General features: G+C 39.4%; 1 protein-coding gene across 1 annotated transcript in view; it reads right to left on the bottom strand.

Moving 5' to 3' along the window:
• PCSK2 (proprotein convertase subtilisin/kexin type 2) overlaps nt 1–27195 on the bottom strand; it is a 454748-nt gene that overhangs the window by 289431 nt on the left and 138122 nt on the right. Inside the window, exon 3 of the mRNA XM_053712119.1 lies at nt 8164–8277. Coding sequence (XP_053568094.1) covers nt 8164–8277 — 114 coding nt within the window. The remainder of the gene's footprint in view (nt 1–8163; nt 8278–27195) is intronic.

A 27195-nucleotide genomic window follows, 5' to 3' on the forward strand; every position in this document is an offset into this window, starting at 1 on the left:
TTATCACATCCTGTAAAAATATATTGATATGCACATTAAGGGCCCTCTTTTTCTTTTGTCTTTCGACATTCATCCATCATTTTGAGACCCGATTGGGATTTGACAAGAGGTGCGGCTGTTATTTGTGCTTTCTAGACACACAAGACTTTTTCTACCTGGTACTGTATCCATCTACATTACACCATATTTTATGGACATAAATGGACTTAACATATTAGAGATAAGTTTGCATTTGTGATTTATTTCTAAATCAATATAATTTAAACTGAGTATAGATACAAGCGCCTCCTAGGGGATTTTTTTAAAGAGTTGGTACAAAGTGTTAATGGGTTGTAAAACAGATTTCAGAAAAGCTTTTCTGCTACAGAGTAATGATCCTGTCTGACTGGAAGCAAAATTGCAACTGGGCAGTTGTCAGACAAGTATCATTACTTTATTTTTTAGATATTTTATCCCATATGGTCACTGCAATAACCTATTGCGGTGATCAAATGACAAGGAACCACTATTTCTGGTTCCTTGTGTTGCTATATACATCCCCTGCCCAGAAACATATCATTTTATAGTAAATTTTTTGGTTATTTTTCTGCAGTGATCCCCTCAGCCCCCCCCCCCTCCCCCCTGTATGAGTGTATGGTCTCTCTCCCCATATATTTAATTGAATCACATGTGCCCCATCCTTGACTTTCACATTAAAACTAGGGATTCATACTGTAGGGTCTCCCTCCCCCTATATTTTCATTACACAGCATAGTCTTGATTAGTGATGTCCCAAACTGTTCGCCCGTGAACGGTTCCCAGCGAACATAGCTTGTTCGCATTCGCATCTGTGGGCGAACACATGGCGATGTTCGATCTGCCCCTATGTGTCATCATTGAGGAAACTTTGACCCTGTATGTCACAGCCGTCTGACACATTAGAGCCAATCAACATCAGACACTCCCTCACAGACCCTCCCAGCTACTCGGAATCCGCCATTTTAGACTCATAACGACCTTGCTTTCTTAATGAGAGGACTTGTTGTGTTTTTGCTCCTGACATTAATAGAAAAAACATAGCTAGGCTAGTGTATTTAGGGTCCACTACAGTCCAGAAGGACTCCACTCATCTCTGCTGCAAGGACAGCACCCCAAAAATCCCTTTTTAGGGCTATATTTCGTGCCGTTTTTTTTTTCGTATTTTTTTTATTAGCCTTTGCCTGGCTTTTAGCCTGTGTGTTTAAGGCTCACAGCATATGCTGTGATTACTGCCACCACTGATATCTCCCTAACAACATTAGTTTAAATTTAACTAACCAAAAATTTTAATTATTTTGCTAGTGTAATTTTTTTTCATTTTCTATCAGACCTGTGTCACACAGCATGTACTCTGGTTCATTGCTCTGTGACAGCCACCAGTGTTAATATCCGTTTATAACATTATTTTAAATTTAAAAAAAAAAAATATTTTGCTAGTGTAATCTAATTACATTTTCTATCAGGCCTGTGTCTGTCAGGCTCAACAGCATTAATATACCTAATTTTTTCAGTCTTTTGGTTAATTGGTCTGTGCCAGGCAGCCACCACTCATATCTTCTTCACCTTAATTTAACTATAAAAAAAAGTTTACATTTTTTTGATAGTGTAATCTAATATAATTTCCTATCAGGCCTGTGTGTTTTGCTGACATACAGAGCCTACTGTGTTTACTTGCTGTCCTCCCTAGTCTATGAGCCACGACTCATATGTGTTTAACATTTTTTTAATTCCCCCCCCCATAAAAATAATTTAAATAAAGTTCAATCTCATTGAATTGGACAATTTGCGATGTTTTTCCACAAGGTATTTGTTCAGAAACAGGTCATTTTTGACATGCACAGCTTTGACTTCTATAGTAAACAAGTTACAGATATAGCTTATTTTAGGTACAGTATACATAAATTTTTTATTGCATTTAGCAGGTAGGAAATGGCAGCAAATTAGAATGTAGGTGTACTTAATACAGCAAAATATCTGGGTACTGTGATAAAAATAAATACAAGAAAAGTGGTCTTAAACAGCCAGAAACCAGAAAAAGGTCAAAGCACTCACATTTAGCATTTAATCATCTCATCCCCATAGTCTTGGTACTCTTGATAAAAGCTGAACTGGAATGTTGATTAAATACTGAATATTTTAAAGTCATGTGAATGTCTTGACCTTTTTCTGATTCCTAGCAGTTTCTTGTTTTTATACTGCATAAACAAACACTTTACTTAAAGTGTCTTTTGGTTGTTTTTTTATTAAGAAAATCTTTTATGAGGCATTGCATTTTGAGTTGAATACAAAGTTGATTAAGTTCTGTATTACCCCACTCTCTAAATGGCTATAAAGTACTATGACTAAAGCTTGTAGTGTGATCCCTATTACGTTTACACTTAAGGGACAGGATACCCCAAAATGATTTCATGATTTGGGCAGAACCCGCATTTTAAACAACTTTCCAGTTTACTTCTATTATCAAATGTGTTACCCTTTGCTGAAGGTATTTTTAAAATCTAAACTCTGCGTTCCTTGCAGACTTTTTAATGCTCAAAATTATGAATGAGTTTACATTTTAGATTTCTATTGTGTTTGACTGTAAACTTAAAGGGACGTTAAACTGATGAGTACAACTACAGTAGCATGGTTGCCACTCAACATAATATTGGGTTCCTCGTGTCTGCATTTGTTTTTAAAATTGTTTTCTTATTTTAATCCCTTACAACTATCAATTAGTGAAGTTCTGCATCTTCACACTAGGTGCCCCCATGTTCTATATATTATAGTTGTTATGTAACTTTTAAACTGTGCAAAAACACTGCAAAAAATGATGTGAAGGGAAAGGTGCAGCTGTCAAAAAGCCAGCAACATCAAAGATTGGTGAAAGTGCACTGCTATGGTCACAGGATGCAACAATGCACTGCAATATGGCGGTGCCCAGAATAAAATGCAGACCTTAACCAACTGGATTCTGTAATTAGTAAAAATAACAGAGTGATTTTAAAAAGAGGTGCAGGTACAGAAGGAATAACAATAGCATGGTAAGTAGTAGCCATTATACTATAATTGTACCCAGCAGTTTAATGTTCCTTTAAAGGGACATGAAATCCAATTTATTTATTAATTTATTCAGATAGAGCATACAATTTAAAAATAAAAGCTGTTTCATTTTACTTCTACGAACATATTTACTATGGTCTCATGGTATTATTGTTTAAGAAATATCTAAATATGTAGCGGGCACATTTCTAAAGCAGTGTGTGACAAGAAACACTGCTGCCACCTACTGTTCTTGTAAAGTATAACATAGTTATAAAAACAAGCAATACCAAGAGAATAAAGTAAATGCATTAATAGAAGTCATTTTGTTTTTTAAATTTTACACTGTATTTGAATCATGAAATAAATGTTTTGAGTTTCAGGTACCTTTAAATTCTGCATGCATGGTAAATATTTATCTCCAACTGTTTTATTTATTCTTTGTACTTATAATAGCAAGGGAAAGGAAAGGCAGTCAGATTCTGGATTAGATTGGCACTGGGAAGAAGGTTTCTGTGAGTTTTTCTATCTGTGGACCACTGCTCTTTGAGTAGGAGACCTTGACTTACTAATGAGTGTGGTATCTTGGCACTTATATGAACTTCTGTTTAATCAAGCCCACTAATGCCTACTAACCTCTGAGCATCTGTGACTTCACACTTGTCTTGCTGCTTTTTAAGGGTTACCAACAATCTCTATATGACTATAAAAGTACTATTACTCAAGCTTGTAGTGTGATCCCTATTATGTTTACACTTAAGGGACAGGAACCCCAAAATGATTTCATGATTTGGGCAGAACATGCCCTTTAAACAACTTTCCAGTTTATTTCTATTATCAAATTTGCTTATTGTGTTAACCTTAGCTGAAGGAGCAGCATTACAATACTGGCAGCTAGCTGAACACATCTAGTTAGCCAATCACAAGAGACAAACGTGCACAGGCACCAATCAGCAACTTCCTCCCAATAGTGTAGGATATGTGCAATTTTTTTCAGCAAGGGATACAAAGAGAACGAAGCACATTTGAAAATAGAAGTGAATATAAAGGCCTCTAGTTATCAACGTGTCTACTTACCTGCCTTCGCTGGCCCCAATACGCCCGCCTAAGCTCGCCTCAAATTGCCGCCGCAGACCTGAATACGCTTGTCAAAAAAGCTGTCAAAAAGCTGCGCACCAAGTACGGGGCGATGAGCAGTGGACTGTGATAGTTATCACTCATCCGATCTCGCTGCTCTTTGGCTTTTTTCCCAGCTTTATTGATAAGCTGTCACTAAGCACCCACACTAAACTACACTGTTCTACCCCCTATACCGGTGCCCCCGGAGCCCCCCGCAACTAAATAAAGTTATTAACCCCTAAACCGCCGCTCCTAGACCCCGCTGCAACTATAATAAATGTATTAACCCCTAAACCGCCGCTCCCGGACCCCGCCGACACCTACATAATACCTATTAACCCCTATCCTGACCCCCCTATACCGCCACCACCTATAATGAATTTATTAACCCCTATCCTGCGGATCCCGGACCCCGCCACAACTAAATAAATTGTTTAACCCCTAAACCGCTGCTCCCGGACCCCGACGCCACCTATATTAAACTTATTAACCCCTAATCTGCCCCCCCCTACACCGCCGCAACCTATAATAAATTTATCAACCCCTATCCTGCCCCCCCTACACCGCCGCAACCTATAATAAAATTATTAATCCCTAAACCTAAGTCTAACACTATTCCTAACAACCCCCCTATCTTAAATATTAATTAAATAAATATAACTCTTATTAAATAAATTATTCCTATTTAAAACTAAATACTTACCTATAAAATAAACCCTAATATAGCTACAATATTACCAATAATTATATTGTAGCTATTTTAGGATTTATTTTTATTTTACAGGCAAATATAAATTTATTTTAACTAGGTACAATAGCTATTAAATAGTTATTAACTATTTAATAGCTACCTAGATAAATAAAGTCAAATATACCTGTAAAATAAAAACTAACCTAAGTTTCAATTACACCTAACACTACATTTTTATTAAATAAATTATTCCTACTTAAAACTAAAAACTTACCTGTAAAATAAACCCTAAGATAGCTACAATGTAATTAATAATTACATTGTAGCTATTTTAGGATTTATATTTATTTTACAGATAACTTTGTATTTATTTTAACTAGGTACAATAGCTATTAAATAGTTATTAACTATATAATAACTACCTAGCTAAAAGAAATACAAAATTACCTGTAAAATAAATCCTAACCTAAGTTACAATTAAACCTAACACTACACTATCATTAAATAAATTAAATTAATCCATGTGGCGTCTTCAATCTTCATCCATCCGGAGCGGAGCGGAGCCTTCTTCAAACGAGCCGACGCGGAGCCATCCTCTTCCAACGACGCCTACCAGACGAATGGATATTCCTTTAAGTGACGTCCCTCGAATTCCGATTGGCTGATAGGATTCTATCAGCCAATCGGAATTAAGGTAGGAAATATCGGATTGGCTGATGCAATCAGCCAATCAGATTGAGCTCGCATTCTATTGGCTGATCGGAACAGCCAATAGAATGCGAGCTCAATCTGATTGGCTGATTGGATCAGCCAATCGGATTGAACTTGAATCTGATTGGCTGATTGCATCAGCCAATCAGATTTTTCCTACCTTAATTGAGCTCTGATTGAATTGATTGAATCTGATTGGCTGATTGCATCAGCCAATCAGATTTTTCCTACCTTAATTCCGATTGGCTGATAGAATCCTATCAGCCAATCGGAATTCGAGGGACGCCATCTTGGATGACGTCACTTAAAGGAATATCCATTCGTCGGGTAGGCATCGTTGGAAGAGGATGGCTCTGCGTTGGCTCGTTTGACGAAGGCTCCGCTCTGCTCCAGATGGATAAAGATTGAAGACGCCGCATGGATGAAGACTTCTATCGGATGGAAGACCTCTTCAGTGCCCCTTGGATGATGACTTTGGCCGCTGCGGATGTCCTCTTCTGTTCCATCGGTGGTCGGCTGGCTGAAGACGACTCAAGGTAGGGAGATCTTCAGGGGGTTAGTGTTAGGTTTTTTTAAGGGGGGTTTGGGTGGGTTAGAGTAGGGGTATGTGGGTGGTGGGTTTTAATGTTGGGGGGGTTGTATTTTTTTTAACATGCAAAAGAGCTGAATACTTTGGGGCATGCCCCGCAAAAGGCCCTTTAAAGGGCTGGTAAGGTAATAGAGCTGTTAACTTTTGTAATTTAGAATAGGTTAGGGCATTTTTTTTTATTTTGAGGGGCTTTGTTATTTTATTAGGGGGCTTAGATTAGGTGTAATTAGCTTAAAAATCTTGTAATATTTTTTTATTTTTTGTAACTTAGTTTTTTTTATTTTTTGTACTTGTTAGTTTATTTAATTGTATTTAATTGTAGCTACTTGTAGTTAATTAATTTAATTTATTTAATGATAGTGTAGTGTTAGGTTTAATTGTAACTTAGGTTAGGATTTATTTTACAGGTAATTTTGTATTTCTTTTAGCTAGGTAGTTATTATATAGTTAATAACTATTTAATAGCTATTGTACCTAGTTAAAATAAATACAAAGTTACCTGTAAAAAAATTTTGTAATTTAGTTTAGTTTATTTAATTGTAGGTACTTGTAGTTAATTGATTTGATTTATTTATTTATTGATAGTGTAGTATTAGGTGTAATTGAAACTTAGTAAGTTTTTAGTTTTAAGTAGGAATAATTTATTTAATAAAAATGTAGTGTTAGGTGTAATTGAAACCTAGGTTAGTTTTTATTTTACAGGTAAATTTGACTTTATTTATCTAGGTAGCTATTAAATAGTTAATAACTATTTAATAGCTATTGTACTTAGTTAAAATAAATTTAAATTTGCCTGTAAAATAAATATAAATCCTAAAATAGCTACAATATAATTATTAGTAATATTGTAGTTATATTAGGGTTTATTTTATAGGTAAGTATTTAGTTTTAAATAGGAATAATTTATTTAATAAGAGTTATATTTATTTAGATTTATTTAATTAATATTTAAGATATGGGTGTGTTAGGGTTAGTGTTAGACTTAGGTTTAGGGGTTAATAATTTTATTATAGGTTGCGGCAGTGTAGGGGGGGCAGGATAGGGGTTAATAAATTTATTATAGGTGGCGACGGTGTAGGGGGGCAGATTAGGGGTTAATAAGTTTAATATAGGTGGGAGCGGGGTCCGGAAGCGGCGGTTTAGGGGTTAAACAATTTATTTAGTTGCGACGGGGTCCGGGATCCGCAGGATTGGAGTTAATAAATTTATTATAGGTGGCGGCGGTATAGGGGGGGCAGGATAGGGGTTAATAGGTATTATGTAGGTGGCGGCGGGGTCCGGGAGCGACAGTTTAGGGGTTAACATATTTATTATAGTTGCGGCGGGGTCCGGGAGCGGCGGTTTAGGGGTTAATATATTTATTATAGTTGCGGCGGGGTCCGGGAGCGGCGGTTTAGTGGTTAATATATTTATTATAGTGTCGGCGGGGTCCGGGAGCGGCGGTTTAGGGGTTAGCATGTTTAATATAGGTCGCGGCGGTGTAGGGGAGCAGATAGAATTCAGATAGATCATGACATTTTAAGCAACTTTCTAATTTACTCCTATAATCAAATTTTTTCATTCTCTTGGTATCTTTATTTGAAATTCAAGAATGTAAGTTTAGATGCTGGCCCATTTTTTGTGAACAACCTGGGTTGTTCTTGCTGATTGGTGGATAAATTCATCCACCAATAAAAAGTGCTGCCCAGGGGTTTGAACCAAAAAAGCTTAGATTACTCCAATAAAGATAGCAAATTGATAATAGGAGTAAATTCAAAAGTTTCTTAAAATTTCATGCTGTATCTGAATAACAAAAGAAAAAAAATGGGTTCAGTGTCCCTTTAAACTCACACCAAGGTCTTGAAAGAACCTTTTTTACCCATAATACTTAGAAATTATAAATCACATGCTCGTGGTTTCTGTGTCGCTTTATTATATTGACACATTTTTACCAATACATTTTACTTTTGTAGAGCACAAACATTTTTGTATAACTTTATTAATTGCTCCTGCTAGAAAGTTAACATACACTTACCAGATACCATTGTTTAGTAAATAAAGGATCATTCATATTAATATCAATATCATTGATGTCCCTGTATCCACGCTTTTGTCTGTCAAAGCCTTCCTGTTGAATAACTTTCTTTACCTAAGGAAAGACAGAAAATAAGTTTAGCTGAAATAAGCAATATATTAATGATTGGCTGTTTTATTGTAATTATTTACTTTAATTGTTACAACATTTTGAATAACTTTCATTATATTTTTTTATAATAATAATAAAAAATATGGTTAAAGGGACATTCCAGCTAAAATTGGAACCCACATGGATGCATTTTAATTTTCAATAGAAGCTTTAAAAAGCTTATTAAAGCATGCACAGTGCACCAGCATTTTAAACACAGCACTTGCTCAGAGAGCCTAAGGTGCTTGAACCATCTGGTAATGACTGAAATTGTTAATTGCTGACATGATTACAAGCCCCACTGGTGCTCTGAGCACCTGCAGTATTTAAAATGCTGGTGCACTGAGAATATCTAGCTATGAATCACATGCCCATGAGGAGAACAATGTTAACACTAAAACAGTTATATCTTTTAGTAGAAGCATTATTGCCAGTACAAGAATATTGCAAATATGTTTCTATTCAAAGATGTAATTAATCTATGTGAATTTAAATTTTGACCAGAATGTCACTAAAATATAAAAGCTATTCTATATACGTATAAAATGTTGACTGGCTCCTTAGAAAAAAGGTGTTTAGCACACAATAGTTGGCTGTTACAATTCATGCTTTTAAATGTATCCCTCTGCTTTATCAAAATCTGTAAATTTACAATCTGTGCCAGTGATAAAGCTGGACTAAGTGTGGACTACACTGGACTACAAAGTGACAACATATAACCATGACACGGTTGCTCACAATAAGTTGTTTTTTAGGCTACTTTTTCTTTTATTCTAATACCCAGATCAGCACCGCACTGAAGAAAAATTGATAAAACGAGTAAATTCGAAAGTAGCCTAAAATTGAATGCTCTATCTGAATCACAAAGGAAAAAAATTGGGTTCAGTGTCCCTTTAAGGTAGTGAGAGGACATCCAGGATGATATATAAGAAAGACAGTTAGTGACACAGGTTAGAAAGGAAGGAGATAGGTCTGGTGCAGAGAGGTAGATGTGGGTGTCATCAGCATACAAATGATATTGAAACCTGTGGGACGTTATTAAGGAACTTAATGATGACGTGTAGATTGAGTAGAGAAGCGGACCGAGGTAGAGCCTTGTGGTACCCCAACAGAAAGTGGTAACGGGGCAGAGGATGCCCCAGAGAAGGCTACACTGAAGGGACGGTTAGACTGGCAGGAAGAGAACCACGAGTGGGCTGTGTCGCAAATGCCGACACAGCACTCTCATGGCAAGGGCTGTGTACAATGTCCCTTTAATTTTAAACAGACGTTCTATACTGATTTTCAAATGCTTATAACTTTTGAATGGATACACAAATATGGCTGATTTGACAACATATAGGCTTATAAAACACAAATAAAAATAAACAAGCGTATCACAGATTTAATGCACCTATCTTCAAGCAATTTTTTCATAGAGATTAAAACTTGCATTACTCAGACAGAGCATGTCATTTTAAGACACTTTTATAGTCACTACTATTTTCAAATGTACTTTGTTCCCTATGTATACTTTGTTGAAAAAGGACATTAAACCCCAATTTGAAAAATGTTTAATGATTCAGATAGAGCATACAGTTTTAAAAGACTTTTAGTTTTACCTCTATTATCTAAATTGCTTTGTTTTGTTGTAACCTTTGTTGAAAAGCTTACCTAGGCTCAGGAGCAGCAATGCACTACTAGGGGCAAGCTGCTGATTAGTGACTGCACACATGTGCCTCTTGTAATTGGCTCACCTAGTGTGTTGATTTACCTCACAGTGGTGCATTGCTTCTCCTTCAACAAAGGACACCAAGAAAATCAAGCACATCTGACAATACAAGCAAATCAGAAAGTTTTTTTTTTTTTTTTTAATGTATGCTCTATCTGAATCATAAAAGAAAAATATTGGGTTACATGTACCTTTAAGTTTGGGTTGAATTCCTTTCCAGTGGTCTAATACTCAGTTATATAAAGCAATAGTGTAAAAATAAAATTATCTAATGTAGTAGAAATTTTATATCCTTTTAATATAGTGAAAAAAAGCAAGATTAGGTCTAGATATATAAAGAAAAAGGTTTTGTTTGTTTTGTTTTTTCTTGCAACTGTACATTTTGTAGATGACCAGTAGATCAATTTAAATTTAGTAAACATAGGCAGATAACAGTAAATATAAATGTGGAGCTATATAAAGGACCAAGGAGTCCCATGTAAGGAAAATCCACAGCAGCCGAATGCGCCAGATAGACAAGTATCGTGTGCAAAGCAGAGAAAAGAACAACACCTTTGTTGCACCCTATCAAGTTAGCTAGGGACACTCTCTCATGGTTAAAATGTGGACATGCTGAGTGGCTATGAAGAAGGAGAGAAAGAGAAAATGGTGCCCAGGAGGAGTGTGCCCATCAATATAGAGAAAGAAAAGACAACATAATGCAAGGGTACAAAATGCACAGGATGGCCAAAATAAAAAATAAGCCACATGGAATTCAGTTAGGAACCAGTGAGTGGTACCTATATGGAACGGGTGAGATTGAATATCCCAGATCCCTAACATACAAGGAGGGTATTTATGGGAAATTATTCTCACTTTTCTCATTTTCAGAGAATACAAAATCAGGTAACCCTATAGGATGGGGAAATCTTTTATGTAATTCTCATTTCAGATCCAAACAGTATAGAGAGGAAATGTGGTAAAACTCTTCAGATTGTACTTGCACCTAGTTTACACCCTCTACAGAATGATAATTGTACTTGCCCCAGGTGTAACATCCTTATCCTCTGCCCCAACACATATAGGAAGGGCATAAATGAAAGCGGAATAATAGATAACCAATGGAGAAGGAAGTATGGTAGAAACCTGTGGTTAACATGAATGGAAAGAGAAAGTAACCAGTGCTATGCATACAATCAGAATATTTGTAGGGGGCAAGGAGCAAAGTTCAAGGAAAACAGTCATCCCTATGATGATTTTTTACAAAACTAGAGGAACAGGGATGTGGGAAAAGTCATGTAGGGTTTCCTGATGAATAGATTGAAGTTTCTCCCATTCTTCTAGTAGGTAGTTTATAGTTAACCAAGTTCTCTAGCATTATCTCCTACTTTGTGAGCTTTCATGATGAGAATGAGAGAAGTAAACTTATAATGATGTGTGAAGTAAATTAAAATGAAGTGTGATGGAGCCTCAAGCTTAGCCGTGTGCCACATCTATAAATGTAAATATCTGCTGTGCTATCAAAGTTTATTTTAAGCATACTATTGTCACTTTGTCATAACACTTTACCATTAGTTTCAATCTTATTAATTAATAACATATATATTTCAGAAAGGTAGAGGGATCACATAAATATCACAAAATCATACAACCTAACAGTAAATGTGAGAATATTTGAAAAGTGAAATTACTCCAAACCTGATAAAAAAAAAAGTGTGACAAATGTTCTTGTCTTGCTCTCATCTCATATTTAGAGTGTAAAACCCTACAGCATTTGCCATGTCAAATGTTCAGAAATTGCAGACTATTGTTATGATGCTACTGTGCAGAAATACATTAAATGGACATTAAACACTAAGGGCTGGATTACAAGTGGTACGCAATGTTTTTGCAAGGGTTTTTCGCAAGCGTTTTCACCCCTTTTCCATTGTGCTGGTATTAGAAGTTGAGCAAAATCAGGATTTCGCCAGCACAATCTTGATTTAAACAAGTATCCTTATTGCAGTCTCAGAGTTGTGGTTAACTGTTTTCCGAAATTAAAAAGTTGCACAAAACACTTCAACAATACACTTTGGGGGAAATTGGGGGACATTTTTTAAATTTTTTAGCGCGCTAATTGTGGTAGCATTAACCAGCCATGTGTAATGGCTGGTTATTTATTGTGTGCCTGTAAATGGGGAATTTGTCCATTTACGGGCTCACAATAAATTAAATATGGGCGCACAATAAATTAGCTAGCCCTATATAAGCATAGAATTGAGGTTATCACCTGCTTCCTTCTAGTCATTGGTGCCACTAGGTTGAAATCTAGCTTTCACTGTCTTCCAGGTCTGATTTGTTGGCATATTATCAGCAATTCTCCTTCAGATGCCTACAGTAACACCTAGATTCCAAAATTACTGCACCCATAATTAGAGGGAAGTACATGAAATGTAATTAGGGTTAGATTACAAGTGAAGTTGGATTTTCAAACTTCAGTGTGAAGATGGATCAGGTGGAAGAAAAGAAGAAGACTGCTGCAGAGGACTGCCCCAGAGGACCACCGCTGCCATGGAAGAAGAGGAAAGCCATGTGGCCATGGAAGAAGACAACTGCCGCCACCATGGACCCCTGTGTACCCGCTGGTGCCCCCTAAGGAGCTGGATTCAAGATGGTGAGTTAAAACTTGGGGTGCTAGCCCTAGATTATTTTTTAGTGGGGGGGGGGGGTATTTTTAGCATAGAGGTTTTTTTAAGGATATAATTTTTTTAAAGATAGGGTTTTTTTAGGATAGGATTTTTTTTAAGAAATCTTTTTTTTTCTTTTTTTTTTGGGAGGTTATTTTAGTTTTAGTATAGTTTTTTTTAGATGGGCTTTTTTATTTTTTTAAGGTGCTGTAGTTTTAGTATAGGCCATGTGTAATCTTTTTTTTTTTTAAACTGGTAGTGTTTTTTTAATTTTTTTGTAACTTAGGGATCTTAGGTAAGGGGTCTTGAGGGGATAGCTATTAGGATGGGGGTTGTGATGGTTTATGGGGTTAATAGTGAAGTGGGTTAATTGCATTTGGGGCTGTGGCAGTTTAGGGGTTTATAGTGTATTGGGGTTAATTACGATGGGGCTTGTGGTGGTTCAGGGGTTAATAGTGTAGGGTGTTAATTGTGATGGGGTTGTGGCAGTTTATAGGGTTAAAAATAAAGTTTTTTTGTTGTGTTTAGTGCAATTTTTTTTAATCCCAAACCCTTGACATGAGCTTTGAAGCTGTGTAAAAAGTTTGTGTATAAAATGCAATTGCGTTTGAGTGATTACATTACTAACTTGTAATATGAGTGTAAGTTAACGCGGTCGCAATATTGCTATATTGCGTCTGTGCTAATGTTACCACTCCACTTGTTATATAGGCCTTAGTGTTTAATGTCCCTTTAAACATAGTAAAACAAATTCAAGAGTAGTATTTCAAATCAACAAGCACACAGATGTAATATATAATTTGCTTTTTTTAAGCCCCAATATAAATTTAAAAATTCACTGTAACATACCATGTGATTTAAAAACCAAACAAATTTTATTTCTGAATTCTGTACAAGTACAAAAAAAAAAGAGAATATGAAAAAGGCATTAAAGTGTCCATTGATAAGATTTAACCAATAACATTCAAATTAGGCACTAGTTCTAGAAAAAAATCCATAATCCAAACAATGTAAAAGAGCTTTAAAATAAAATAGACACAGACACCCACACAAAAATATTGATTTGTAATATACTTCCACTTAAGCATCGGTTTTAAAGTGCCATGAGGCTGCTAAAGCAGTTGGTCATTGAAGTAGAACAAATTAACTGAATAATCAATTGACTTTATAAAACGTACTCAGGCAAAACTAAAAGAAAAAAAAAAAACTCAAGAAAAAAAGAAACTATACATTGGCCGCTACAATTTCCTATTAGTGGAAATGCTTAGAAAACCAGCTGTTTATGTTAAATGTATGGGATTGAAAATACTGTAGCAACTGCATCATGCAGAGCCAAATATTGATGAGAACAATTTTAAATAGATTTATACAATGGCCCCTTAATCTGGTATTAGACAGAAACCCTATAGCTACAGATACTTTAAAGAGTGTATAAGATTTTTTTATGGTCCAATAAGTCTGGAAATCTGAGAAAACATTGAAATAACCATTTCATTAGGCATGCTATGAATGATGTAATCAGTGCTTGCACTATAGGTGTCCAATGGGTTTCATTTACAAATTTAAATACTCTCTGACTATATTCTAATTCAGGATACCAATTCAGCAAAAATATTGTATATGCAACCCGCAGCATCATATCAGTTATTAACTACTTTCTTTTATCAAATATTTCAAATTTTTGTTAAAAAAATAATACCTTTTTTTTAATGATTATGGGCTACTGAAAAAAATCTTCAAAGACCCCATGTTCTGTATAATTTTTCAACCTTGTTACGTTTTCCAACCTACAGTAACATGTACGGCCATACCTACATGTAAATCCCGCAGACGCAGAGGAAATAGAGTGGTTTTATATCCGCTATTTTTGTTTCAAATGGAGGCTGATGTTAAAATAGTGACCAGATGGTTATATTTGGCTGTTTTGAGTGCAGATCTCGCTGAAACATAAATAATCAAAACATAAACACAAAATATTATGTATGGCATAAGCTTGTGATGATAGTGTTAATTTTATAAATGTATTTTTCAGGCTATGTAAGAACAAATAATTGAAACATATCTCTAGCCTGAAAAATACATTTATAAAATTAATGCTATCATCACAAGCTAATAACATACATAATATTTTGTGTTTATCTTTTAATGTTTTATGTTTCAGCGACATCTGAACTCAAAACAGCCAAATATAACCATTCAATCACTATTTTAACATCAGTCTCCATTTCAAAAAAACATGGCGGATATGAAAGTGCTCTTGTCATGCTGCGCCGCTCTAGCCATTGCTAGGGGCACGGCGTCTCCTTCTCTGCTCGTTGTCAGGGGCAATGTCGGCTCTGGATGCGTGCGGCGCTGACGTCATCGGCACATGCTCCAAATGTCGGGCGGACCTCTGAGGCGCGAATCTGCGCCTATTTAAATCTGGGAGGAATGATCTGTTACTGCCCAAGTATAGGTGTTGCCTTGTGTGCTCCTGGGTGTAACAGATTGTTCTTTCCTGTGCCTCTTATCGTTACTAAACCTGCCTGCCTGACTACTCTACCTGCCTTAACCCTTAAACTGCTGGATTGTTTGCTGTTGCTTAACCTGCCTGTCTGACTACTCTTCCTGTCTTAACCCCTCACCTGCTGGATTGCTTTACTGTTGCCAAACCCTGCCTGCCTGACCATTCTAGTGGTGTGCCCTTGAACTGCTTTGCTGTTGCCAAACCCTGCCTGCCTGACTTTTCAAGTGGTTTATCTTTGGACTGCTCCACTGTTACCCCTGGGGACTGTCCTGCCTGTGGTGAGTGCTGCTCTCCTCATCTCTTTTCTTCCTCTGCTCTGGGATATTTCCTATCATTCCGGCTCGACGCCGGGATAACAAGACTACTGGCCGAGTTTGGTCTGATAGAGGAGTATCCCACGAGCATTACATTATACTTGGGCCATGCAGCCAGATGAGGTGGCTCAAGCTGTTTATCTTCAGGGACAGATGTTGGGAACCCATACCACACAGTTGCAGAATATGGATTCCAAGCTAGAGGCTATTACCGCTCAACTCTCCTTACTAGTTGCAGCAAGGGATGCCGCTCCTGTTGCTACACCACCAGCCCCTGCTCCCAGTGCTGTGGCTTCTTCCTCCACTTATGGAAGTATACCCCGGATAACCCTTGCCTAACAAGTATGACGGTACTACTGACTGTAGGGGCTTTCTAAACCAATGCAGGCTGCACTTCCGCAATGATCCTCACACCTTCCAGTCTCATCAGTCAAGGGTCCTTTAGCATGAAAATGACAAAGCTCTAGTCTGGGTCTCTGCCCTTCTGCAACAAAATGCTACACTCCTACATGATGCTGATGAGTTCAATTCTACTTTGTCTTTTGTGTTTGGGACTTCTGGCCGTACCTCTGCTGCACAATATTCGCTCCTGGATCTCAGCCAAGGCAGTAAAACTGTGGCACAGTTTGCCATCGAGTTCCACACCTTGGCACTGGAAACCACTTGGGATGGCAGTGCTCTCAAGGCAGCCTTTAGGAGGGGTCTCCATGAACTCATCAAAGATGAACTCACTTATCGTGATATTCCTTCTTCTTTGGATGATTTTATAGCGCTTTGTATAAATCTGGACTCTCGCTTTCAGGAAAAGCAAGCGAGAGAGATAGAACTAGGAGGGTTCTTCCCTCCCAACCTTCTGTTCGCCCAGTTTCGGCAGCAACCGCTACCCCTTCAGCTACTCCAGTTACCTCAGTAGAGGAACCCATGGATCTCTCCTCCTTTAAACCTTCAGAGTCTGAAAGACAGAGAAAAAGGAGACTGAGACTATGTTTTTATTGTGGATCATACACCCACCAACTGAAGGACTGTGACATTCGGCCGGGAAAAGCCAATGCTTAGGGGATAACGCTGGGGTACCTCTAAGCATGGTCTCAACAAAACCCCCTCACTCCTCTCGAATCCTGGTACCTGTTACCCTTACCTTCCTTCAGAATACTGTCCACACTCAAGCCTTTATTGATTCAGGGGCAGCTGGAAACTTCCTGGATCACTGTTTTATGATTCAAGCTGGTTTGCCTCTTCTGCAGAAAAGACATTGTCTCAAAATAACCACCCTGGTTCAGGCATGATCCATTTTGAGTCAGCACCCCTGACCCTGACTGAGGGAGTCCTCCACTCTGAACAGCTGCAGTTTGAGGTAATTCATTCCCCTTGACTTCGGTTACACAATCCACAGTTCGACTGGTCTGAGGGACAATTGGCCTCCTGGGGTACCTCCTGTTTTCACTCCTGCCTTGATAAAGTCATTCCTCTGCCCCGTACTCCTATAGCCAGTATACAGACTCCTTCAAACCTTCCTTCAGTATACACGGACTTTGCGGATGTCTTCGAGAAAAAAGCAGCCGGAGTGCTGCCACCCCACCGTCCATATGACTGCAAGATCGACATCTTTCCCGGAGCCCCACTTCCTAAAGGGAGGACTTATCCTCTCTCCAAGGCTGAAACCAAATCCATGGAGGAGTACATCCAGGAGAACTTAGCTAAAGGGTTCATTTGCCCTTCCTTCTCTCCTGCTGGGGCTGGCTTCTTTTTTGTAAGTAAGAAGGATGGTGGGCTCAGACCCTGCATTGACTACAGGGCTTTGAACAACATAACCATCAATAATCGCTATCCTATACCATTGATCACCGAACTGTATAACTCACTCCAGGATGCTTGCTTTTTCACCAAATTGGACTTACGTGGGGCATACAATCTGATTCGCATCTTTCCAGGCCACGAATGGAAGACTGCCTTTAACACAAGATCAGGGCATTATGAATACCTAGTAATGCCCTTTGGGCTGTGTAACGCCCCTGCAGTATTCCAGGCATTTGTCAACAATGTCTTCCGTTACCTCCTCAACCGCACTGTCATCGTTTATCTGGATGATATCTTTGTTTTCTCTTCCACTTTAGAGGAGCATCATAGGCACGTGAAACAGGTGCTTCTTTGCCTCAGAGAGAATTCCTTGGTAGCCAAGCTAGAAAAGTTTGAGTTTGATCAGGAGCAAATCCAATTCCTTGGTTATGTCATCTCAAAGGTGGGTTTTGCAATGAATCCTGCTAAACTCACTGCAGTACTGGAATGGCCACAACCTACCTCTTTAAAGGAATTACAGAGGTTCTTGGGATTCTCCAATTATTACCGCAAGTTCACAAAGAACTTTTCTCAAACAGTAGCTCCTCTCACTGAATTGACTAAACGGAACAAAGACTGTAAACATTGGCCTCCTGAGGCCATAAACGCCTTCTCTTGTCTGAAAAAGGCTTTTTGTTCAGCTCCTGTGCTTTGCCATCCTGACCCTGACCTACAGTTCACTTTAGAGGTTGATGCCTCTGAGATAGGGGCTGGAGCAGTTCTTACCCAGAGGGACCCCTTGACTTCCAAGTCACACCCTGTAGCCTTTTTTTCTAAACGCTTTACTCCTGCTGAAAGGAACTACGATGTGGGTAATCGTGAACTCTTAGCCATTAAGATGGCCTTGACTGAATGGCGTCACTGGTTAGAGGGCACAGCCAATCCTATTCAGATTCTCACCGACCACAAGAATCTGACTTACCTAGAGACTGCTTATCGACTCAATCCTCGACAGGCCAGGTGGGCCTTATTCTTTTTCCATTTTAACTTTGTGGTCTCTTATCTTCCTGGGACCAAGAACAAGAAGGCAGATGCCCTTTCCCATCAGTTCCCTCACTCAAATGATTCCTCAGAATCTCCTATTGAACACATTATACACCCCTCCTGTGTGGTTGCTCAACTCAATACCACCCTTCTGCAAAGATTGCAACATGCTCAGTCTAGTAAACCTCCTGGTACCCCAATGCCCTCCAATATCCTCTTTGTACCTCTGAACCTACGCATCCCTGTGCTAGCCTGTGCTCATGATAGCAAACTCTCAGGACATCCTGGTTCAACTAAGACTTTCAAGCATCTTTCCCAACATGTATGGTGGCCTACTATGAAATCTGATGCTCAGGATTATGTAAAAGCCTGCACAATTTGTGCGGCCATCAAGACTCCCCGATCCTTACCTCCTGGCTTGCTCCAACCATTGTCCATTCCCAAATGACCCTGGACACACATTACAATGGACTTCATTGTGGACCTTCCTTCTTCCTACCACCGTACAATTATCTGGGTTGTAGTGGACCCTTCGTACCCTTAACCAAACTACCTTCTGCTCAGGTATTGTCATCCATTTTTCTTTTGCATGTGGTGCGACTTCATGGCATTCCTGTGAATATTGTTTCCAACAGAGGTCCACAGTTCATCTCTGCCTTCTGGAGAGCCTTTTGTAAGTTGATTGGAATCACTGTTTCCTTGTCATCTGACAACCATCCTCAGACCAATGGACTAACTGAGAGAACAAACCAGGATCTTGAAGCCTACCTTAGAGTCTTTGTCAACGCTCGCCATACCAACTGGTCTGAATTGCTACCACTAGCTAAACTGGCAAGAAACACTCATTGGCACTCTTCCCTTCGATGTTCTCCATTTCAAGCTGCAGCAGGGTATCAACCTTGTGTCTTCCCTCTTTCAGCTCAATCCACTGGTGTCCCTGTCACAGACCGACATGTCACTGAACTCACCAGACATTGGCAACACATTCACTCTCAGCTGTGTTCAGCTGTCTCTAGATATAAGAAGTTTGCTGATCGTCATAGGGCTTCTGTATGTGCCATCCCAGTGGGTGAACGTGTTTGGATCTCCACTCGACACATTCGTCTATGTCAACCCTGTCACAAATTGGGGCCTAGGTTTAAAAAGACTGTCTCCTGTTGCCTACAAAGTGGCCTTGCCAAAAACCCTACGCATACATCCATTCTTCCACATCTCACTTCTTAAACCGTACATCAAGAACAGATATACCCAGCTCCGAGCTCCTCCTCCTCCGCTCTTGATTCGTGGTGACCCTGAATATGAAGTAGCTAAGATTCTGGACTCCAGATACAGGTGCAGGCAACTGCAGTATCTGATACATTGGAAGGGTTACTCCGTGGCAGATCGTTCCTGGGCTCCTGCCCGTGATGTGCATGCTCCATCTTTGGTTTCTAGATTCCATGCTGCTCAACCTTTTAGGCCGACTCTGGTTCCTGGAGGGAACCCTTGAGGAGGGGGCTATGGCATGCCGTGCCGCTCTAGCCGTTGCTAGGGGCGTGGCGTCTCCTTCTCTGCTTGTTGTCAGGGGCAGTGTCTGCTCTGGATGCGTGCGGCGCTGATGTCATCGCCGCACGCTCCAGATGCCGGGCAGACCTCTGAGGCGCGAATATGCTCCTATTTAAATCTGGGAGGAACGATCTGTCACTGCTCAAGTATAGGTGTTGCCTTGGTGTGACAGATCATTCTTTCCTGTGCCTCTAATCTTTACTGAACCTACCTGCCTGACTACTCTACCTGCCTTAACCCTTAAACTGCTGGATTGTTTGCTGTTGCTTAACCTGCCTGTCTGATTACTCTTTCTGTCTTAACCCCTCACCTGCTGGATTGCTTTACTATTGCCAAACCCTGCCTGCCTGACCATTCTAGTGGTGTGCCCTTGGACTGCTTTACTGTTGCCAAACCGTGCCTGCCTGACCATTCTAGTGGTGTGCCCTTGGACTGCTTTACTGTTGCCAAACCGTGCCTGCCTGACCATTCTAGTGGTGTGCCCTTGGACTGTTTTGCTGTTGCCAAACCCTGCCTGCCCGACTTTTCAAGTGGTTTAACTTTGGACTGCTCCACTCTTACCGCTGGGGACTGTCCTGCCTGTGGTGAGTGCTGCTCTTCTCATCTCTTTATCTTTCTCTGCTCTGGGATATTCCCTATCATTCCGGCTCAACGCCTGGATAACAAGACTACTAGCCGAGTTCGATCTGATAGAGGAGTATCCCACGAGCATTACAGTTCTATCTAGATGTAGGCTTGGCCGTACACATTACGTAGGTAGGAAAACATAACAAGGTAGGCAAATATATCAGAACACCCTATGCTATTCTTGGGCAATATGTTAGCCACAACCTGCATAGGTATACAAGTAGTAGCATTTCTTAAATAAATGACTAACAAATAGTTGTTCTTTGGGTCTATACAAGTCGATTATAAGAGCCCTGTGAAATGCCTCACATTCATTATTCAAGGATATTTACATGTTAGGTCATTCCAATCCATTTGAAAACCCTTTATGTGTTTTTTCTTTACCTTTGAACCGTTTTAACTTTAAAATATTCTAATCCCTCAGGAAATGCTTATCAGCTTTTTCACATAATTTTTTTCCTTCACCAGTGCAAAACTGGATAAAAGCATTTTTTAAGCGTCATTATGACATAAGTTCAAAATATTTTTTTAAAGAAATAATATTCCTAACACAACTCCAACCGTAAGTGAAGACCCCACCATTCGGATTGCCTAACCCAATGTGGACACCAACTTATTCCATTCTAGGCTAGTGCTATTTTTAATTACAAATCCAAGGCTCCTCAAAAAATCACTTCTCGCTTGAAGTCCACAATCTTTAGACACATGTAAACTAAAATCCTTATCCAAACTAAAAGGGTCATGTAACCCATTTTTTAAAAAATAAAATAATAATTCAGATAAAGCATATGATTAAAAACAACTTCCCAAATTTACTCCTATTATCCAACATTAAACTGCTTGGTACAACTACAGTATCATGGTTACTATTCACCATGCCACTGTTTTTCCTCCTGTACCTTTAGCTCTCTTTAAAGAAATTCTTGGAAAGGCTCTGCATCTTTATACTGGATGCCGCCATCTTGTACAGTGCGTATTGTTGCACACTGTGACAGAAGCAGTGCATTTTCACAGATCAACGACGTTGCTGGCTTTTTGAAAGCTGTACCTTGCATTTGAGTTAGCTTAAACAATAGAAAGAGGAAGTTTTATATTTTTTGGATGTTTAAATTTGATTCAGTTTAAAAGTTACATAAGAAATATATATATAAAGCAGCCACTGCAAAATAGTACAGCTCTTGCTCTGTATTAAGCACACTAAACTGAAGTGCACGATATGCTTCTGTGACAGGGTGGAAGAATTTTTAAACTCCAAGTTGGAGGCACACAGTGTGAAGATGCAGAGCTAACCAGCATTTGTAGAGGGTTAAAATAAAAGAATGTTTCTGAAGAGAGCTGCAGGTACAGAGTACTAACTGTGCTACTGTAGTTATACCTAGCAGCCTCATATCCCTTCAAATCTCTTGGTACCCTTTATCGAAAAAGCAGCAATGCATTTCTGGGAGCTAGTTGAACACATCATGCAAACCAATGACAAGAGGTATATGTGCAGACACCAATCAGCAGCTAGCTCTAGTAGTGCATTGCTGCTGCTGTACCTACTTATATATGTTTTTAAACAAGGGATATCATGAGAATGAAGTAAATTATTGTCACTTTAAGGGAGATAGAAAAAACATCCACATGAGTTTTTCTGCACTCTTCCATAGAAGTATATTATGTGAGGGATTTGGCACACCCACACGACGACATGCAGATGTAAGCTTGTCCTAGACAATCATGACCAATTAAAACTACTTTGAACTTGTAATATGAGATAGAATTGCATTTGAGGAATGTTAACACACAATGTGCTAGATTACAAGTGAATCGTTATTTTGCACTCCTGCTTGCCCATTAACTTCACTAAATGGAGACTTTTTGCTCGTGTTGGGTTGGGCTCATATTATAAATGTAAAGTAAAAAGCAAGAAAGAAAAAAACCTGTCACGCAAAAAGTTAAACTTCGAATCTTGCTATCGCGTTAACCTATACTCCTATGGACGTAAATGGAGAGTGCAAGCTTAAAAACAAACAAACACCCATACTTGCGCGCTTAACCGACCGTGTTTATTCAAGAGAGCTAAACTCAACATGAAATATGAATATTTCACATTTCAATGTCCTTCACACAGAAGAATATGTTCTTTTTATCATTCAGTTAATACTTATATATATGTCTTTAAATCATATCTTATTAGAGTGGTTGGGTTCCTTTTGAGTCACAATTATTTCCTGTTCGAGGGGGATTTCTATCTGCAGATACGTGGGATGGCTATGGGGGCAAAATTTGCTCCCTCCTATGCAAACCTATTTATGGGTTAGTGGGAGCTGTCCCATGTCTTTGCAGAAGGAAATCCCTTTAGAGACCATATTTGTCTCTATAGGAGATTCATTGACGATCTTCTGTTTATCTGGCATGGGGATGAAGTGACAATAAAACACTTTGTGGATTATCTGAATTCAAATTATAAAGGTATTGAATTCACCCATAGCTGGAACCACTCAGAGATCATGTTTTTGGATCTGCTCCTAATTTCAGATCCAGTTGTTAAGGGTGTTGATACATCTCTACACCGCAAACCAATAGCAGGAAATTGCCTCTTACATGCACATAGTAGTCATCCACACCATGTGTACAAAAGTAAAGTCAAGGGGCAATTCTTGCAGGCCAGAAGAAACTGTACCTTAAATTCAGATTTTGCTAGGGAATCAACAAATTTGACACAGTGATTCAAAGACAAAGGCTATAATAGAGAAATGGTGGAAAAAGTGTGCAAAGAATTGGCAGCTTTGGATAGAAAGCAATTACTCAGTAAGAGAATTGGAACAAAAGGGATTGAGATTTGTTACAAAGTTTTCAAACCCATTCTCTAGAGCAGTGTTTCTCAACTGTGGTCCTCAAATACTCCCAACAGCTGAACCAGTGCACATGTGAAATAATCAGCTGATCAGTAATCATGGTTACTAACCTGCTCTCACCCATTAGCTAATTATTTCACCTGTGCCCTAATTCAGCTATAATGAAAATGTGGCCTGTTGGGGGTACTTGAGGACCACGGCTCTAGAGTATGTAATATAATTTAAAAATATATGCCCATCCTGTATGGAGATGACAACTAAAAACATGTCATTAAACAGGACTGTGATTTTGTATACTCCAGAAACCTATCAATAGGTAATATGCTCTCACCTAGCATGCTACCTGATTTAGGTGCTTGCAACTCATGGTTGGAGGTTGTGGGTACCTATAAATGTGGGAAGCCTTGCTGTAAGTCAGGGAGAGAGATTCAAATCCTTTGTGACTGATAAAATCGTTACCACCCAGGGTTGTGTAAAATGTTCCTCAACATATGTAATTTATTTAATTGAGTGCTCTGAGCATAAGAAACAGTATATTGGGTTAACCACCAGGGACATACGTACTAGCATCAAAGAGCACTATCGAGACATTTTATCCAGGTACATAATAAAAATGTTGATACATTTAAATGAAATGCAATCGAGGTAATGCGTACACCACAGTGGGGAGGTAGCAAAAAAAAATTCTGGAGAGACATGAAAATTATTGGATTCACAAGCTCAAAACCTTGATTCCAGGAGGGTTTAATTCACAATTTGATGTGATTAACTACTGGGAATGACAATTGTAAACAAATGGAAGCATGTATAACATGCAAAAAATTATTTCAGGAATCACTATAAATAATATAAATAATGTACATTTTTGGCATAAATCAAACATGTCCCTATGTCCATCTAAGACTGAAAGTGAAAGAGAATGAGTGAAGTAAGATATTTGTGTCTGTGTAAATATAGCTTGAAGCATACACATAATGTGACTGTATTAGATATATTGTAAAGGTCCATGTAAAAACTAAGCATATTCATGTTCACTTATTTATCTATTGATATATACATTTATATGTCTATTATGTTAACTATGTACGCAGTTCAGGCTGCCTTTGTAAACTCATCTTTTCATTCATCCGTTTTGGATAGTTACTTGCCTGTATATGGTTAATATACTAATTGATTTTAATGGGGCGAAGGATTGCCCTATAAAAACACACCTTCATCACTGGAGGAGTATGTCTATGATTATGGCTAAATGGGCTGAAACGCGTTAGCCTGTGTTTTCTTTTAATCTGGTACTATGCTACTCACGTTTTAATGTAGTACAATAAAGTCTCAATTTTAATGATCAACTTCTTTGGGATGCCTAGATTTCTTCAATTTTGAATTTTATATATATATATATATATATATATATATATATATATATATGATTTTTTAGTACAATATATATCTATACCTATATATATATATATATATATACACATATACTATATATATACTATATATATATAGGTATATATATATATAATTATATATAGGTATAGATATTTACAGACATATATAGGAATATATATTTAAAAATACTTAGAACATATTCCCTTTTGTGAAGAACATTAGAATGTGAAATATTTACAGTACTAGTCCTAAAGCCCGTTCACACGGGCCATTTTTTGCATTACAGTGGTCCCACCCCTGGCGTTCTCTCCCTCCCACTCTCTTTTGCTTTCTCTCTCCCCCTCTCTTTTGCGCTCTCTCCCCCTTTCTCTCTCCATCTCCCCCTCTCTCTCTCGCTCCCCTCTCTCTCTCCCCCCTCTCTCTCTTTCTCTCTCTCCCCCCTTTCTCTCTCTCTCCCCCTCTCTCTCTCCCCCCTCTCTATCTCACCCCTCTCTCTCTCTCTCTCCCCTCTATCTCTCTCTCTCTCTCCCCCCCTCTCTCTCTCGCCTCCTCTCTCTCTCGCCTCTCTCTTTCTCTCTCCCCTCTCTCTCTCCCCTCTATCTCTCTCTCTCTCCCCTCTCTCCCTCCCCTCTCTCTCTCTCTCTCTCTCTCTCTCTCCCCCCTCTCTCTCTCTCTCCCCTCTCTCTCTCTCCCCCTCTCTCTCTCCCCTCTCTCTCTTTCTCCCCCCCTCTCTCTCTCTCCTCTCTCTCTCCCCCTCTGTCTCTCCTCTCTCTCTCTCTTGCCCCTCTATCTCTCTCCCCCCCCCTCTCTCTCCCCCCCTCTCTCCCCCCCCCCCTCTCTCTCTCTCCCCTCTCTCTGTGTCTCTCCTCTCTCTCCCCTCTCTCTCTCCCCTCCCCCCCTCTCTCTCTCCCTCTCCCCCCCTCTCTCTCTCTCTCCCTCATTCTCTCTCTCCTCTCTTTCTCTCTCCCTCTCCCCCCTCTCTCTCTGTCTCTCTCTCTCCCTCTCTCTTTCCCATCTCTCTCTCCCCTCTCTCTCTCCCCACCTTCCCCCTCTCCCCACATCTCTCCCCATCTCCCCCCTCTCTCCACATATCCCCACATCGCTCCCCTCTCTCCACATCGCTCCCCTCTCTCCACATCTCCCCCCTCTCTCCACATCTCCCCCCTCTCTCCACATCTCCCCCCCTCTCCACATCTCCCCCCTCTCTCCACATCTCCCCCCTCACTCCACATCTCCCCCCTCTCCCCACATCTCCCCCCTCTCTCCACATCTCCCCCCTCTCTCCACATCTCCCCCCTCTCTCCACATCTCCCCCCTCACTCCACATCTCCCCCCTCTCCCCACATCTCTCCACATCTCCCCCCTCTCTCCACATCTCCCCCCTCTCTCCACATCTCCCCCCTCACTCCACATTTCCCACATCTCTCCACATCTCCCCACATCTCCCCCCTCACTGCACATCTCCCCCCCTCTCCCCACATCCCTCCACCCTCTCTTGAGCTCTCTCCACGGCCCTTCACGGGCCTTCACGCTAGGCTCCGCCCCTTTCACGGGCTTTCGCGTTAGGCCCCGCCCCCTTCACGATCGGACACGCCCACTTCTGCTCGGCGCAGTCGGCAGAACAGGTAGGGACTTAGGCCAGTGTGTTTGTCCGCGTGCTGTCTCTACTGCGCATGACAGCTTCGGACAAACACACTTGGCCTTTTATAGTATAGGATATGCACAGTTAAACACTTTTTTAAAATATGAATATTGTAATAATATGATTTTTCCTGTTTTTTTAGACTGCAAAGCGCTCACGCCACTTGTAATCTAGCGCAATAACGGAATTTTTTTTTGCGCTCTGCTTGTAATCTATTTCTTAATCTGCTTTTTTTTAACTCCTCTTACACGTCACCTCTGGAGAATAGATTCAAACAAAAATAAAGGTGTTGTACGGTATAATCTATTCAACTGAAACTTGTCCATCTCCCAACATAAATGTACTTTTTGTATTTGTATTTAAAATATGTTGACTATGATCATTAAAGTACATATTAATATAGGTTAAAAGAAGACTCAAGTCCATCAAGTTTATTCAAAGAAAGCAAAAACAACAAATTTACATTTTTTCCTTACAGGGATAAACATGTCTTCTTGCCTCCAAAGTGGAAATAAGATTTTTCCTTGGATAAGCAAGCAACCTATTATACTGTCAGAACAAATGGTCATATCCCTTTTTAAAAAGTCTACTGAATTTGCTAAAACAACTTCATTAGGTAGAGAATTTATCACACTAAGGGCCAGATTACAAGTGGAGCTCTATTTAGCAATTTCGCTAAAGCACTAATTGCGCTAGAAGTAAACTGCTTGCGTGCGTCGGGTTATTCTCGCCTTAAAAGTAAAAAGTTATCGTGCTTGTGCTAACCCGACGCGCGCAAACTGCTTACTTCTAGAATATTGCACACACAATTACGTATTCCACATAGAAGTCAATGCAGTA

Source organism: Bombina bombina, chromosome 4 (genome assembly GCF_027579735.1).
Source record: "Bombina bombina isolate aBomBom1 chromosome 4, aBomBom1.pri, whole genome shotgun sequence".
In the NCBI taxonomy this organism is placed as follows: Eukaryota; Metazoa; Chordata; class Amphibia; order Anura; family Bombinatoridae; genus Bombina; species Bombina bombina.